Source organism: Triticum aestivum, chromosome 5B, assembly GCF_018294505.1.
Source record: "Triticum aestivum cultivar Chinese Spring chromosome 5B, IWGSC CS RefSeq v2.1, whole genome shotgun sequence".
NCBI lineage: Eukaryota > Viridiplantae > Streptophyta > Magnoliopsida > Poales > Poaceae > Triticum > Triticum aestivum.
This window is the reverse complement of record NC_057807.1, coordinates 280,696,979-280,713,426: the sequence shown is the minus strand read 5'-3', so window position 1 is coordinate 280,713,426 and position 16,448 is coordinate 280,696,979. Positions and strand designations below refer to the sequence as shown.

At 47.0% G+C, this 16,448-nt stretch overlaps 2 protein-coding genes across 3 annotated transcripts; both read left to right on the top strand.

Annotated features, from left to right (window-relative positions):
* Positions 1-2,102: 2,102 nt before the first annotated feature.
* Positions 2,103-8,835, top strand: LOC123111389 (uncharacterized). 2 transcript variants are annotated; one of them, XM_044532178.1, is made up of 12 exons: positions 2,103-2,368; positions 3,448-3,613; positions 3,840-4,021; positions 4,109-5,041; positions 5,166-5,222; positions 5,483-5,840; positions 5,932-6,131; positions 6,224-6,310; positions 7,297-7,373; positions 7,723-7,824; positions 8,065-8,260; positions 8,455-8,835. In XM_044532178.1, the coding sequence occupies exons 2-12, from the start codon at positions 3,457-3,459 to the stop codon at positions 8,542-8,544; spliced, it is 2,439 nt and encodes an 812-aa protein (XP_044388113.1). In that variant the 5' UTR covers positions 2,103-2,368; positions 3,448-3,456; the 3' UTR covers positions 8,545-8,835. The 2 variants fall into 2 exon arrangements, with proteins under 2 accessions (XP_044388113.1, XP_044388114.1); XM_044532179.1 differs by lacking the exon at positions 6,224-6,310 and having other exon boundaries at positions 2,110-2,368.
* Positions 8,836-9,084: 249 nt separating this feature from the next.
* On the top strand, positions 9,085-14,725 carry LOC123111390 (uncharacterized). The gene is made up of 3 exons (XM_044532180.1): positions 9,085-9,990; positions 13,903-13,986; positions 14,405-14,725. The coding sequence occupies exons 1-2, from the start codon at positions 9,190-9,192 to the stop codon at positions 13,954-13,956; spliced, it is 855 nt and encodes a 284-aa protein (XP_044388115.1). The 5' UTR covers positions 9,085-9,189; the 3' UTR covers positions 13,957-13,986; positions 14,405-14,725.
* Positions 14,726-16,448: the final 1,723 nt, after the last annotated feature.

Below are 16,448 nucleotides of genomic sequence, written 5' to 3'. Positions count from 1 at the left end.
TCAAACAACAGGACGCCCGGTGCCTGATGAAGAGGAGCAGCAAGGAGCTGAAGAAGGCCAGGATGTGCTCCGGCAACTGGAGATCCGGTACCCACCAGAAATCCGGTGCCAGGGCATCCGAGAGGAAACACAAAGGATTTCCGGTGCGTACCAGACATCCGGTGCCTCGTGCCGGACATCCGATACCCACCGTACATTTGATGCATGTTTGTGTGGAAGCTTGGGCCCAAAGCCCATGTATCTCTCTCCCACCTACACACTCGTGGCTTGTACTATAAATAGACCCCCCTTGATTTTTAGGGTTAATTAAGATTAGAACAAACACCATAGAACTTAGCTCATGTACCTTCCATTGTGGGGTCTATCCTCTCCTATGGAGATTAAGACCACCATGAGTGGAGAATCCTAAGGGATTGCAAGACCTCTATATGAGGAGAACCATCTATGGTTAGGCCTCCCCTTGTGGAGAAGAAATGCTTCCTAGAAGCATCAATCCCTCCTTGTTCTAGGACTTGGGGAAGAACCCCATCTTGTTTCATCCCTCTCTTTGGATGATTTGAGATCAAGGATTTTTTTTCTATGTGTATCTCTATTTGCATACATGTGTGTTGATTTGTGTGATTCCCCTCGCGTTCTTGGTGTTCTTCCTCAAATGCACCTCCAATTCGTGAAGATTGGGCCACATAGGGTCTCTACCCTACATCAGGTCTAAACCACAACACATCGTGAGATCTGTCATGCCCTGGAGATTCGAAAGGCATTTGTACCAATCAATAGGCCCAACCAAACTTCAGACTAGAGTTAACACTAAATTCAAAGTAAGTAAACTCAAACATGTCGAAGGTTGAGGGATCTCTACTCGGAGACGAACACTTAAACGTGACCACACTAGTGACGGATAGGGTTTATCCCATCACATCAATAATGTCTGTAATGAAGGAAAAAGGCTGGCTTTATAACCATTATATGACGAAAAATAGAAAATGGTATAAACAATAAGAAAAGAAGAGGTTTTCGGGTTGTTGTGAGGCGAGCAACAAGGCGGCATCCCGGTAGCTGTGGATTGTTCGATCTTCAATCAATTACCCCAAGCTTAAGTTGCCAACACGAACGTGTATGTTGGATCTCAAGTTGTTCGATCGTAGATGGACGTGAACACAGTCGTTAGCGCTCGGACAACATTAAATTTGTCTTGTTTCTTGGGTGAAATTCAGAGCTTTAGGTTCTAGCTAATGCCTGACATACTACCTCATTAACAATTCAACCAATAGTTGGGTCTTTGATATTGGTTAGCCGATCAAATAAATATTGAAACATTGTTTTCTCGCTTCACCATATTCATTTACTTATCACGGGTTTTCGTGAATGTAGATTATCTAGTACTAGTACCTGTCATCATTGTAGATCCTGTTCAATTGGTGAATAAAATGGGATTAGTCGGAAAAAGTAGATAGTCTGAGTTAGGCAGGTAGGATAAGAAGGCCACGTGGAGTCGACGGCAGCGCCTGCCCGTCTCCAACTCATCTAGCGCAGTAGCCGAGCCGGGCACTTGTACGACGAGTCTCCTCATCAAAGTTGAAGATATTGGAGCCGAAAGAAAACCTCCTTGTGGCATCCCCCGATCGACACGAGAATGAAGAAAACGTGCATGCATCAGGCCCGTCGTGCGTGCTAGTGTAGGATCACCATGCCTGCCCGTGCCGAGGGAAACGCGTGAAAGTAGAGACGAGAAATGCGTGCGCGGCTGCAGCTTCCGGAGAGATAGATGGCTAGATGCTTTGGCTCCTATACGGAGGACTGACGGTGAGGGCATCTCCTCCTCCTCCTCGCACTCTGCGGCTATGCGTATGCGTGTCAGAGTGTGCGTTCGTCAGTCTGCGGCGTACACGGACCTGGTCCATGGACACCCTTGACCATCTCCCTGTGTTTCCGTCCGTTGGACGTGCCTTTTGCCCGGAACGGGAGCTGCCGAGTTTGCGTGTGGAGCTCCTGCCTGCCCACAGCCTTGCCTCTTTCTTCCTTTCGGCATTTCCTTGGCCGCGTAAATAAATCAGACTACTCGTCGAGAGGAAAAAAGAAGAGACGAGAGAGAGAAAGAGAGAGACCCGGGGAGGACGAAGGGAGGAGAGGAGGGGAGTAAAAAGGAATCCGCTTTTCCTTTGCCTTCCTACCCACCACCATTTGCACAGCACACCCTCTTCATTTCGCCTCCCGTCCCCTCAATAAACCCTCCTCCCCCTTCCCTCCCCTTGCCCTCCGCTCACACAATCCCCTCCCTCCTCCCCAAGAAACCCCAAGCAACCACCCCTCGTCGCCGCCGATCACTGCCGGACGGGAGCTCCCTCCACCGCTTCCCGGCGATTCCTCGGTAAAATCACCGCCGCCTCCTTCCTCCCTTTACTCCGTCCCCACGCTGCAATTTAACGACCTAGCGCTCGCTCTCGCCTCGAAGCAACGTCGCACCGTGCCAACGGGACGCCTGTCTCCACCCAACCTCGCCCGATCGTGCTTCTTCTCCACCCACCCTCCCCGAACTGCTTCCCAGCCTGCCTTGCCTGCTCTTGCTACTGCCTCTGCTTCGTGGCGGTGGGGCGTCTCTTCGGATTTTCCATGCAAATCAACGGGATTGCGCAATGTAGGATCCAAGCGGGGGAATTAGGGCGCGTGCTGGCATTTGCATCACGCGACTGATGCCCTCGATTTTCGCTTTTTTCCTGTTGTGAATGCGGGGTTATGTCCGATTAGCAAGTACCGCAGGGTGCCAACCGCAAAAGGCCCTCCCTTGTGTTATCACTGTGCTTGCCCTGTTGCTGCCTTCTTCTGCTGCTAGGACTAGTACTCGTAGCTTGTTTGGTTCCCATCATTAACTGTGCCATGCGGTCTCAGGTGCAAGTGAGTTTTAGTATGAGGTGATATAGGAGTAGTAGGGCTGGGGCTTGCACTAATTATGTCTAGTGTACTGAGACGTTGAGTTGCGCAGATTTTTGGTCGCTACACTACATGTTTGGTTGTTCACTCCCCTTTATTGCTCTCTATATCCTTTTTGTAAGTTTGGGGCTTCAAAGGGGAAGGTGTTATTGAAAGTGCATGCATTATCCTCGAATCATTGTGTGTCCTCAACGTACAATGTAGTACTTGTATAGCTTCTCATGTGCCAATGCTTCCTTTCTTACTAAAAATGGTGCCATATAGGCTCTTTATATGATGTTCCGGATGAAATTTTTGCATGCAGACAGGGGATTCACTAATAGTCATGCCTAAACAACTTGCTTCATATCAATGCCTAGACAATGTTCACTGAACCTTCATACAGCTAATTAAGTATAGTTAAATGATGCGACGGTGTTACTTGATTTGTGCATCGTGCTTTCATCTTTACAAAATGTTTATGACTAAACAACTTCAATTCGTGCTGCACTTTGTTTAATCATTTCTGCTTCTTCTCAGCTTAATGCAATGGTCAAGAAGAAATCTTCATGGAGCCAGGTTGTGAGTGGCAGGCCAACAAACCTCTTTGTTCCTGCAAGAAATCTTCCACTGCAGGATCTTGGAGCTGTAATTTTCGGCTGCACAAACAATACTATTGCTGAGTGCCACTCACGCCAACTTTTTGGTATGCTATATTTCTTAATCATAGTCTTGTTGTTATAAGCCCTTTCTTTTTCTTTCTTACAAAGAAGTGACATGTCCGTTTTTTTAGAGCGTGTGCCTTCTCCATTTGATGCATCTACGATATCTTGTGCTAAAAATTCTTCTTTCATGCTTTTTAAAGAATAGAATTCAGATTTTTGAAATCAGTCTGTTGAATCATGCACTAACTTATATAACTTGCATGCCAGGCTTGCCTAAAGCACATCTCTCATATGTACACAACATCAAGGAAGGGCTACCTCTATTCCTGTTCAATTATGATGATCGCAGATTGCATGGTGTTTATGAAGCTGCAAGCAATGGCAAATTCTGTCCCGAATCAAATGCATGGACAAATAATGGCTACGAAAAGACAAGCTATCCTGCTCAGGTATCATCCTTTACTCTTGTATATGCCACCTTGCTCAACCTCGATAAAATGACTCAAAGGGAACATTGTACTCTTCCAATTATCTAGGTTGCAATGCGGATAAGAATGTGGTGTGTTCCACTAGAAGAGAGTAAATTCAGGAATGCTATTATAGGCAATTATTACCAGAAGACGCCCACTGTCTATGGCCAGAAGCCTCACTTCTTCAGATTTGAATTGGATCATGCACAAACACGTGCTTTGATGGCTATGTTTACTCCTTCGCCTTCCCCCATCAAGTTCTGGACGCCTCCTGTTTCACAACCAGGAGCTCAGCATGTGAGCGAACCAACACCACCTCCTGTGTGGGTACAAAAATTTGAGGGTAACAATGAGCTCAAAGCAGAAAAGGTTTTAGTGTCATATGCAGATGCGGTAAAACAAAGCAAGTTTGAGGTTGAGGGAGTTGGACTAAGAGATGTGGATGATGGGTGGAACAATGAGTGGAACAATGAGCGAAACAACGAGCTCAAACCAGAAAAGGTTTTACCAGAAAAGGGTTTAGTGTCATATGCAGACATGGTAAAGCAGAACAAGTTTGAGGTTGAGGGAGTTGGAATGGCAGATGTGGACAATGGGCATGCCAGCTCAAGCAAAGAATCTTCCAATGGTTTCGATGATCTCGATTGCAAAGAGACACCACCAGAGTGGGAGGATCATGCACTGTTCAGTAAGGGAGTTGAAGTGCAACAGCAGCAACAATCTGCCCAGCAGGAAAATGAGCTTAGCTTCACATTGGTATTAGAGAAGCTTAAGGCTCTATCAGTCCAGCAACTTAGTTCTGAATTTTATGCCAATGGAGCTGGAACTGAAGGCATTGATGCATATGGATGTAAGGACATGCAAGAAGTTAAAGGTATATTTCTTGAGGGGCACTGTGGTTTGCCGGAGAACTTAGATACCGAAGTCGATCAGCTTGCCTGGGAGCATTCCAGTTTGCTACTTCAAGGATTGGACTATGAATCCTATTCAGAAGCTAAGGTTAGTTATAACAGAGCTACAGGGTTACTACCGTCCTTATATCTTGTCTAACTAATACGAATACTCCTTCAAACAGCTTCATATCTATGTATTCCAACTTTCTCACGGTTATTTTGTTTTTCAGTTGATAGATATGGTCAAAGGACTGTCCGAACGTATAGAGACTATGGAGAAGAAGCAGGTATCTCGAAATGCTGTAATATCTTCAAATGCCTTATATTTGTCATACTGTTTTTTTTTGGATCTTAAAGTTTATGAATCAGTAAGTTGATCATAGCGTCAATTCATGGTGACCTACAGGATGGTTGTATTTTCAAACTAAGTTTACTTTTATGTATTCTCTAGTGTATAGGATTATACATTTTGTATGTAAATGTTGGGAACTGCAAATTCAGCTTCTTTAGTGTTCTGTTCCTAATATTTTGATATGTTCAAATGCAGATTATTTCCAACAAAGAAGTCAAATGCCTACAAGGAGTGAATGACAGGTTGCTGAAAAGAGTTGTTGAGCTAAAGAACACAGTGAAGAATTTGAATTCCAAAATAGATCCTTTATCTCTAGATGATTCACTAAATCAGTTTGTTGAAGAATGTTTGGGTTCAGAAGATGTCATTTATCTCATTGGTGGTTCCGATGGCATCTCATTTTTGTCATCATTAGACTCCTTCTCACCCTCCTTGGACATACTAACACCTCTGAAACCAATGACTGCTGGGAAGTCCTATACCTCTGCTGTCGCGTTAGATGGCAAAATATTTGTTCTTGGTGGTGGTGATGGTGCTTGCTGGTTTGATACAGGTACTCATTGGTTTCTGTGTTCAGTCTTTGATGGCCTCCCTGATTGCAAATTTTTAGGTCCTAATATATGCATCTATCCTTTCTCCTGAAGTTGACTGTTATGACCGAAGACGTGATGATTGGACCCCATGCCCAGCACTGACTCATGGAAAGGGGAGCCTCGCTGGAGTTGGTTTGCATGGCAAAATTTATGCATTTGGCGGTGGAGATGGCATTGGCTGTTTCTCTGACATGGAGGTGTTTGATCCTGCTCAGGGAAAGTGGACAAAGAGTTACCCTATGCTAGAAAAGGTACATACGTTTTCAACATGTCATCCTTGATTCAACTTACCTTCATTGCAGGATGATTTAATCGAGTCTAGTAATTGTTGTATACGCTGCAGATCAGGAAAATTACTAGTTATGAACGAGAGTACTACACCGTAAAGAGAAAAAACTGTGGGGTTTACAGAAAAACTAGTTATGAACGAGTAAGTAGCCTACTGATAAATTAGTTGCTCCATTTTCAATACAAAGACGAGATAGCACCAACTTTTATCTCTTCATTCTCGATGCAAGCATGAGAACTACGAAATCCTAAGCAGTTACAGATAAGAACCTCCATGTCGGAGAATGGTCCATAGAATATGGAAAAAGTAACTCTTCGATCTATATGTGATGGTCTCCTCTGTTGTTGCTGGGTATTTTTCCTACTTTTAGTCAGCATCTGCTGGGGAAACCACACCTTGTTTCAGTGCGCATGTTAAAAAGGAGGATTAGCATAAGTTGGTTTTCAGCGGGTTGCTCTTGCTTGAATTACCATAAGTTGGCCTAACATTGTAGCATCTTATCCCAATGTTGTAGATTTCTCCACCATAACCTCCACACCACTGCCTAATATCCACAACAATGTCTTTGACATACTCGATGGTTCCTTCTCCCACGAGGATCACCAGAAATACCATGCTGGTTTTGGCTTTAACTGGATGGGGTCAGGGTTAAGTCTTCTGTAAGGAAAAAAAACAGGGGCTCCGCAAATTCACTACAGATGTATGGAATTTAGAAGTTTGCCCTGCTTAAGCAGGGAGACAGTCTCTTATTCATGTGAACAAATGAACAAAAATGTGTTCCTGGATTATGAACATAAATAACTTCTAGGCTGGGTGTTGGTCTCCACTGCTTATTTGCATTAAATTTGTAAAATTTACTTTTTGTTGACTAGCAAAACTCGTTAGTATCTTTTACTTTGTAAAATGCATCTAAAGCTGGCATCAAGGAGGACCATTTTATGGAAAGATAATGATTGTCCTGATGCAAAAGTGCGTACTTCTGTAGTACTCTGTATAATTGTTCTTGTTTCTCTATTTGCTATTTATGGTTTCTTACTCATGTCCATATAATTATATATTCCAGCCTATAAACCTCTATGATGTGATGATTGCTTTTGTCTGAATAATCTGTGGTGCTTGGTTTTCAGCGCTTTTCTCTAGCTGGTGCAGAACTTAATGGTGTGATTTATGCAGTTGGCGGTTTCAATGGCGTTCAGTATCTGAGGTGATATCCTTTCACCACTTGTACTTATTTTGGCAAGTTTCAGTTACAAACTGATTTAGGTACTATCAACCCAGCAAAAGTAAGTAGTTTAGTGCAGCAATGCAACCTGCAAAAGTCCTAGAGCACATTTCATAACTCATGGCTTAGTGCATATTACTCTGTCGACCCCCTTTTCGAGCAACAGAGAAACACTCTCCTTATATCGAAGCAGTATGTAAATCTGTAATCAACTGAGTACGGTATTCATTAGCCTATTTTCTTTATGGCTTGCATGACAATGAACTTGTTATTTCTTCAAAGTGAGAATGCATAATTTCCATTTTGCTAATAGTACGATGTTTGTTACCAGCTCTGCTGAGAGGCTTGATCCTAGGGAGCCTAACTGGAAAATGCTCCCAGCAATGAGTACAGTAAGAGGTTGTCATACAGTGGCAGTGCTTGATGAGAAGATGTAAGTACGTGCATCTCTTTTTACAGATCAGGACGGTCCACTAGAAATTGTAGAACGTGGGCATCTAATTAAGTCTCTGGTATAGCTCTTTGTGGTAAATCACGGGGACGGGGGATCAGCGTAAATTTTGTATGATGTCGGCCCATGTGATCCAAAATTTTGTTTTACTGACTCTTGCTACAACTGAAAACAGCATAGATGCCCGTCATGGTGCTTAGCAATGCCGTGTTTTTCTTTCAGATATGTAATGGGTGGTTATGATGCTGATGCTGGAGCAATGGCATCCACCGTTGAGTTGTACGAGCCAAGAATGCCGTCATGGGTGATGGTGGAACCAATGAACTACACCAGAGGGTACCACTCTTCAGCTGTGCTCGGTGGTTCGATATTCACTCTGGGTGGGGTCAAAGGTGAAGCAGATACAATCTTGGATGTGGTAGGTAGCTACACCCAGATGCAATTTTCCGCCGAGCACCATACGGCTGCTAACATCCAAACTATACTACTGCCTAGATTACCCTTCAGTTTCAGCCGTTTTATCACTTGATTTTCTCGCTGTTTGATGTGTAGTTTCTCAGAAAAATTGTGCTGATCAACTGTTGAAACGCCTTGTGTTGGATGGATTGTCAGGTGGAGCGCTACAAGGAAGGCTGTGGTTGGGTGAATACAGGGATGAAGTCAATCGGCAGCAGATGCTACTGCTCTGCCATTGTTCTCTGACCGACCGGCTTTCTCTGATCTACGGACACTTCGAACCTATACCTACTAGTATCTAAGTATCTATCTAAGCTGCTGCTGCTGATGAGTGAACTGCAAAGCAAACTGTTAAGACCCTGGAGGGTCCTCTCTTTGTCTTTGTCTGAATTCAGAAGCCCTTGTCTCTTGAACCGAGAAAACCACTGTCCAGTTTCTCGTTTCTTGTTTTTTTGGATCTTAATTCACAATGCAGCGAACATCTGATTCGAAACTGAACTGAAATGCGAAAAGGGACACGAACTATATGGACGAACATTTGATTTGTTGCCGTATGCTTATGGTCGTTTTTCGCTGTTGTTTGCCTTCCTGTTGTTTACTGAAGCAACTTCAGGGCACCAGACACAGCAAGAGAACATCAGGGTTTAGATTCAGGCCCGGCTTGAAGCCCTGCCATGATCCTTGATTTTTCAAAACATTCTTGAAGATGGTTTCAAAAGATCTTTTATTTGCCATATTTTATGTACTTTTTTTATATAAAAAAACGTAAAATTGTACTAGAACTGTAGAAGCAGGGCAATATGATGTGCAGAAAGCGGTCGTTGAGATAGTAAAGAGGACGTGCAGACTACTGACCTTTACACGTCCCCATCGATCCCATCACACCCACCGATGGCCGTCGGCGAGGAGGTCAAGCTCTCCATCTCCGGCGCCGCCCTCGCGGCGCTCCTCCACCGCTGCGGGGCCGCCGCGGGTGACTGCGACGGCCTCCTCTTCGGCCGCGCCCACCGCCCCCCTCCGCCGGCTCCCACCCTCTCCGACTACGACGACCAAGCCCCCGCCGCCCCGTGCCTTTTCATCTCAATCTCCGGCCACTCCTCCCTCTCCCACCCCTGCTCCCTCTCAGATCCCCTCGGCCGCCCCAACCCGCCGCCACCCTCCTCCCCTTGCCCCCTCGGCTTCTTCTCGTCCCGCCGGCGCACCCCTCTCCGCGCCTCCATGCGCGAGCACGCCCTCGCGTGCTCCCTGTCCAAAACCCTATCGCCCCTCACCCACCCGCTCCTCTTCATCCTTGTCTCCCCCTCCGCTTCCGACGACCTCTCCACCCACTCCTTCGACTACCGCGCTTTCCTCCTCGTCGGATCCCGCCTCGTCCCGACCTCGCTCACCGTCGTCAACGTCGGCCCCGGCTTCCGGGACCAGTACCACTCCTTCGCCCCGGAGTCGCCCTTCCCGTTGCTGACGACTCAGCCGCCGCCGGCGGCGCCCCAAGCAGAGGATGCTTACAGCATTGGGGAGCAGAAGGCCGTCGATGCGATGGTGGACGGGTTTGGGCTGGGGAGGCTGCAAGGGCTCGTCTGCGCTGCAGCTGGGCAGGCGGCGGAGATGGATAGCATGTATGCCGGGATGCTCCATAGGATGGAGAAGCTCGCAAGGGAGGTGGAGAAGAGCAATCACCGCGTGCTCGACCAGGTTGTCTTCTCATCCTGCCTATCATGCTGTTCTTAGAGTGATTACATGCAGAATGCATTTAGGAGCTATTGCGCAAACCATCTAGTGGTTGAATTGTGTGCTTTGAGGGGTTCTTGCAATTTAGTCAGTAATTCAGTATGTTGGTTTGGAGCTACATCTTGCAAAGTTTTAATCGAAAATGATCAGCTGGGAGCAACGGTGACTATTATTCATGCAAAAATAGTTGCATAGTTTGGCAAGAAACATTTCCTTATGCAAGGGTGGTAGTTATTCATGTCTACGCAGAGTAGTGTGTAGTGTAGAGAACTAGTCATTCTGGTCAATATTTGATTCTCATTCGTCACAACAGGTTCACTCGTGTAGATTATGCATGGGATATGAAGTTTCCTTTCCTTTCAAGAGTGCATTGTTTATGCTCAATTGGTTGTCAGCACTCATGAAATAGCTTTCAAGAGTATTTTTCATGTAATCGTATGCCACAGCTGCACTCATGGAAGTATATAGATAAGCTAACCAAATAGCTACATGTTCAGTCCCAAATCCAAAAAAGTCTCGCCATCACTCCCTCAGTCTATCTCCTATTTCAATCTTCTCTATGCAACTAACCTGCCTCCACCAAGATGCTTGATTCCATGAGCTAAAATATCAACTATAAAGTCCCAGTAAAATGGCTTGCAGTGCCAATTGGAATTTGGGCCTAGAGCTGCTCTTGTTCAAGTCAAGAAAAGGCGGAACATACTGAGTTGGAGAAAGGGTTTATAAAGGCAGGGCCAGTCCTGAGATTTGGAGAGCCCAGGGCAAAACTAGAAACTGGGGCCCTTGATATGCAAAAGAAGAACAAATCAGTTTTTCTTGTGGAAAAAAAAATCTGAACACCCCATGTCGGTGAGCCGTATGTATATTTGAGATTTAGTTGGCCTAAAGGAGGAAGAGAAGGTCGCTGCCACATTTTAAATGTATTGATCACCCATCACGGTATAATTGTTTTATATCTTCAGAAAGAAGAGGGCGAATCTCACTAAATATACCGAGAAAAAAGTTAAATTTTCTATGAAAATGCAAATCAGATAAGGCTTTCAGAAAAGATATTTTTACTTGTGGTAGAAAATAATAATGAGAATACAAATCTGAAAAAGCCTTTACACGAAACTGAAAAGTAAAATGAATGAAGAAAGCTAAAATACTATCAGTGTGCCATGCGCAGTTTGCGTATTTAGCTGGCAAACTCACCCCCAAAGAGAGGATGTGTATTATCATGGTTTTGCCTTCACGTGCCATGTGGTGCTCATACACACAGAAAGCCAATTATAAACCGTTAGAAAATTAAATAGCTGAACCATGTGTTGTACTAATTGATTGCTCGAGTCAACACGGGAACCTGCTATCTACTACACCGGGCTTTAGTCCAAGATTGAGCGACGAAGCGAAGCGTCGCAAGGGGCATACTCACACCGCGTAGGCGTGGTTATCTGTCCATGGTGTCACGCCACCTGGCCTGCCTCTGGCCTGGCGCCTGTGCTGCTACTTAGCTGCGTTGTGTGCTGGCCAGGCCCAGTTAGTACAGACTACATACGGTATATCTGGGGCCCAGGGCGTCCGCCCTGCTCGCCCTACCCCAGGGCTTGGCCTGTATAAAGGCACGTTCAATGTTCTGAGAAAACCGAAGGTAAGAAATCCTTGGCCTCTCTGCATCCGCACCTAAACATTTGGTCTAGCAAATTTTTTTCTGGGTCCAGAGCTAGTTCAGGCCTCAAGCCCAAGTATCCAAAGGAATGAGAACATGAGGTGAGAACAAAATGGTGGAGGTTAAGAGACAATTATGGGACCGTGGGCACAGGGCGTCAGTTTGGAAAAGGCGCTACTGTTCTTACTTACTGGTGGGAGTCAGTACTAGAGGTGCAGGCGAAGTTTTCCATTGAGCAGAACAATGGGAATTTAGCCTCGCCAAGGTGGTGGCCTTTTGTAGTTTGAGGTCTTAAAAACTGACACAAGTGCATGATCTTTCATATAGGATGTTGTTGGAATGCCTTCTCCCTGAAAGACCAATCCTCTGTTGCGTCAAAAAGTTTAAGCCGATCTCGCCGCTGCTATTCGTCCTCGATCTCGCTCGCAATTGACCCGCTTCACCAAATTCTTGAGTTGGCAACTAGGAAGGGCCTCCTGCATAAGATTCGGGGACGAGGCGCTATGATGAGAACCTCCTTATATGCAGATGACGCAGCTATTTTCATGGCCCCAATCAAAAGCGACGTCGACAACCTCGCCACCATCTTGAAGGGTTTCGGTGATGTCACGGGTCTATGCACCAACTTCCATAAGAGTTTGGTTGTGCCAATCAGATGTACCAATGTTGACTTGGATCATGTCCTCAGTGCCGTTCCCGTGTCTAGAGCCACCTTCCCGATGAAATACCTAGGACTCCCACTCTCGGTCTGGCAGCTCAAGACTGTGGATTTCCAATACCTTGAAGACAAGGCGGCCGGCAAGCTTGCCACCTGGGACGGCCAAAACATCACCACCATCGGGCGCACGACACTTGTCAGATCGGTTATTGCCTCCCAAGCAGTGTATGCCATCACACCTCTCATCGTGCCACCACGCTCTCTTCACAACATCAACAAATTGGAGAGGGCTTTCCTTTGGTCTGGATCGGATAAGACGACCGGTGCCAAATGTAAAGTGAATTGGAAGGTGGTTTGCCGCCCCAAGGAGTATGGAGGCCTTGGGGTTCTAGACACTGACAAGTTTGCTCGGGCCTTACGTCTTAGGTGGCCATGGTATGAATGGAAGGAGCCAAACAAGCTTTGGGTGGGGCTTGGGAACCCTTGCACGGAGGAGGACATGGACTTCTTCTATGCCTCAACGACCATTTTGGGCAACGGTGCCAAAACACCTTTTTGGGATTCCCCATGGCTTCTTGGGCGGAAACCGAAGGACATTGCCCCTTTGATTTATGAGGCCTCCACGCGCAAGAACTGGAAGGTGCGTGAGGCCCTCCATGAAGATGCTTGGATTCTTAAGATCGGTCGCAACACCATCGTCTCCGGTGCCCACATCCTCCAAGTCTTCACGTTATGGATGCTTGTGCATGACCTACACTTGGATCAACAAACTGACGATGACATTATTTGGAAGCACGCCAACGACGGGTCCTACTCCGCGGCCACCGCCTACAAGGCTCAGTTTCTTGGACTGACACTTTCGCCCATGGACTTTATGATCTGGAAGGCTTGGGCCCCTCCTAAGATCAAGTTTTTTGCTTGGTTGGCTATCCAAGACCGGATTTGGACAGCCGACAGATTGGAGCGGCGCGGTTGGCAAAACTGTGGACTTTGCCCGCTTTGCAAACGTGTTGGCGAGACGGGTGCACACCTCTTCTACAAATGCCGCTACACCATAAGGCTATGGAACTCGATCATCCTTGAATTTGGTCTAGCGCACATGGACACCTCCTCTTGGCATTTGGATGGATCCGTTTTGGAATGGTGGGAAAAGCGAACCTGCTTGCAAAACCCAAACTGACGAGCCTTGGCCTCACTTACAATGCTAGTCTCTTGGACGATCTGGAACGAGCGTAATGCTCGGGTCTTCCGACACAAGAGCGCACCGCCTCCGGTCCTTCTCCGTGCTATCATCAACGACGTCAAGCTTTGGGTTCTCGCGGGAGCTAAAAAACTGGGGTGTATTCTTGTGCGCGAGTAGTTGCCATGCCGGGCATATGGGTCATTTGTAACACTCTAAAACACTTCTCTCTTATTTAATGAATGAGGCAAATCTTTTGCCTCCGTTTCGAAAAAAAAAGTTTAAGCCTTGGTGAAGGGGAAGTGAGAGGATTTGGCACTCGAGTAGTTGCCACTGGATGTGTGCGCTCTGTTATTGATCGTCTTGTCATTTGTCCATGTGATTCTGTAGGAAAAGCGGAACCTGGTGCTGAGGTACAAGACAGCGGGACTGCAACTGCAATAAAAGACCGAAGCTTCTTTCGGTCTCAGCAAGGTATTTCCTGAATTGGGACTCTTGTAAAACTTACTCTTGTAAAACTTGCTTCAATGTCTGTGCTCCTGAGGGTTATCGCTTACTCTTTTGTAGTTTTGTTACGACCTACTTCTGTTACAGTAGTTGACTCATTCTGCTCTGAGACATCCAGATTCTAGGGTGACTAATTGATGATCTTGATTACACTAGTTCATTTCGTTCATATTGGAACTGGTAAGATTGCACGTCTCGAGATTCCAGCACATTTCATAGCATGCTAATTCTGCAACTATTTGGTACTTTGCCGTCGCAAGGAGCAACTTTGGTCCTGATGTATTTAACCTGAAATGTTGCTATGTTGGCGGTTGTGTATTCTCGATTATGTATAACATATCAACCAGCCTATGCTGACTTGTGTTTCACCTAACTCTCTCTGCAGTGTGTATGTGCTCCGGAATACCGGAGCAGCGCGTCTCCGGTCAGGGATTGATCGTGCATTGCACGGCAGTAGTTCAGCCATTGGAGTAATGGCTCCGTAGGGTGAAAGATGGTGTGCTCCATGGATGGAGTTGGGACGGGCGGCTTGCCCGTTGAGAAACTGATGGTGCTGGCAAAGTGCAGCGTTGAGTCATGGTCGTCGTTGTGATGCTCCTCCTATTCGTTTATCAATGCGATTGAGCGGACTGAGTCGTAATGTATTTCTTCAGACACAACATAACAACATTTATGTTATGGAGATAATGATTTGTTATGGCTATTATGATTCGTTGATTGTTCTTTTCTTTTTGAACTGATGATTTGTTGACTTGTGGTTTTTCTCTCCACCGTTTCCTTCTTCAGAGGTGCCCTCGAAAAATCAGGCAATCTCGCTCAGCTTTTTAATGACGTGGTGGCCTCCTTCACGGGCAATCTCGCTCAGCTTTTTAAGCACACATTTGACACGAAGGGGCTCGGATTGGTTGACTTTAATGTAAGATAACTTTGTGTCACTGACATGTGGGCCCAACATATCAGTGGCCCTAAGGGCATCTCCAACGTTGACCCGCAAATTTGCTCCTGCATCCTTCGCGTACATGGGACATTCTGTGGGCACGGATGTGGGAGCTAGCTATCCAATGCTACTTGCATACATTTCAAACACTGTTTAAACAAATCGGACGAACTTAATACAAACCAAATGCTGACTGTGACGGATCTCCCTTGGCATTCCCATGTCCGGTAGCCCGTTCATCGGATTGCCGTGAGCCCCGAGGTATATGCTTCAGCGGAAAGGGCAAGAGTAGCCTCTGCTTTCCCATGTCCGGCAGCGCCGATCATCGTGCGATATGCTTAAGCCGGAGGCGAAGGGTGCCCTCCGCTTTCGTGGAGCACAGACGAGGGTTGGTTGTTGGGCGGGGGAATGACGCTGGCCTGCTAGCAGACAAGACACCGACAATGCACGCCGTGGCGATGGCCTTCGTGAGACCCAAGTGGCGACGACCTCCCATGTTCTACTTTTCCTCGATGATGGTGGCAAGCGCAGACGTGCTAAGCCACCGCCTCGTCGATCTCCGCGAAGTTGGCTTCTTTCTCCACCGGTAGGGCACGATAGCAGGTACACAAGGAGCGGTACTATCGGATTTCGGGTTCCGGCAGACCCTCTAGGTTCGAACTCTGGGGTGCACGCGAAGATCGCACCTCCTACCTACCTATGTCTCGTCGCCTCGCAAGGATCTAAACTACACAAAGAACAACACAAGAGACACAAGGTTTATACTAGTTCGGGCCACCATTGTGGTGTAATACCCTACTCTAGTTTGTGGTGTGGTGGATTGCCTCAGGGGCTGATGATGAACAATACAAGGAAGAACTGCCTCGCGAGGGGAGTTCTTGTGTTGGTGGTTCTGGCTAGGGTTCAACTACTCGATCTGTCGGTGCCTCTATACTTTGGTGGCTAGCCCTATTTATAGAGCGAGGCCCTGGGCCTCTTCCCAAATATTGAGCGGGAAGAGCGCCAACAATTGGCCATTTTGAAGGGGAACATCTAGTACACTTATCCTGACTAAAGTTGGTCCTCGCCTGCCAAAGACTCTGGCGGTGATGCCGACTTGGGCTCCACGATGACCTCCTTCCTGCCGTTCTGCTAGTCTTGGTCTTGTTGCACCGAAACGGCTGTCTTTGCTTGATACTCTTGCCTGCGCTTGCTCCCTTTGCACCAAAGAGGAAACAAGGACTCTGCGCAGGCCGGCGCCCGCCTGGCGCCCGCCTGGCCTTGGTCGTCATGGCTTGCGTCATGGGGCACCTCGTGAGGTACCCCGCCTTGATCTCTCCGCCTCCTCGCGAGCCAGCCTGATGAGGCCGTGCCTGAGGAAGCTCCCTGTCGTTCGTCCCGCGAGGCTTGGCCCCTCACGAGGGTCTTGAGCTTGTGTTGATGAAGATGGGTCGTACTAGGCCACCCCTTGAGCCATGCCGCAGGCCGCGGGCAGGCAAGTCTGGGTACCCCC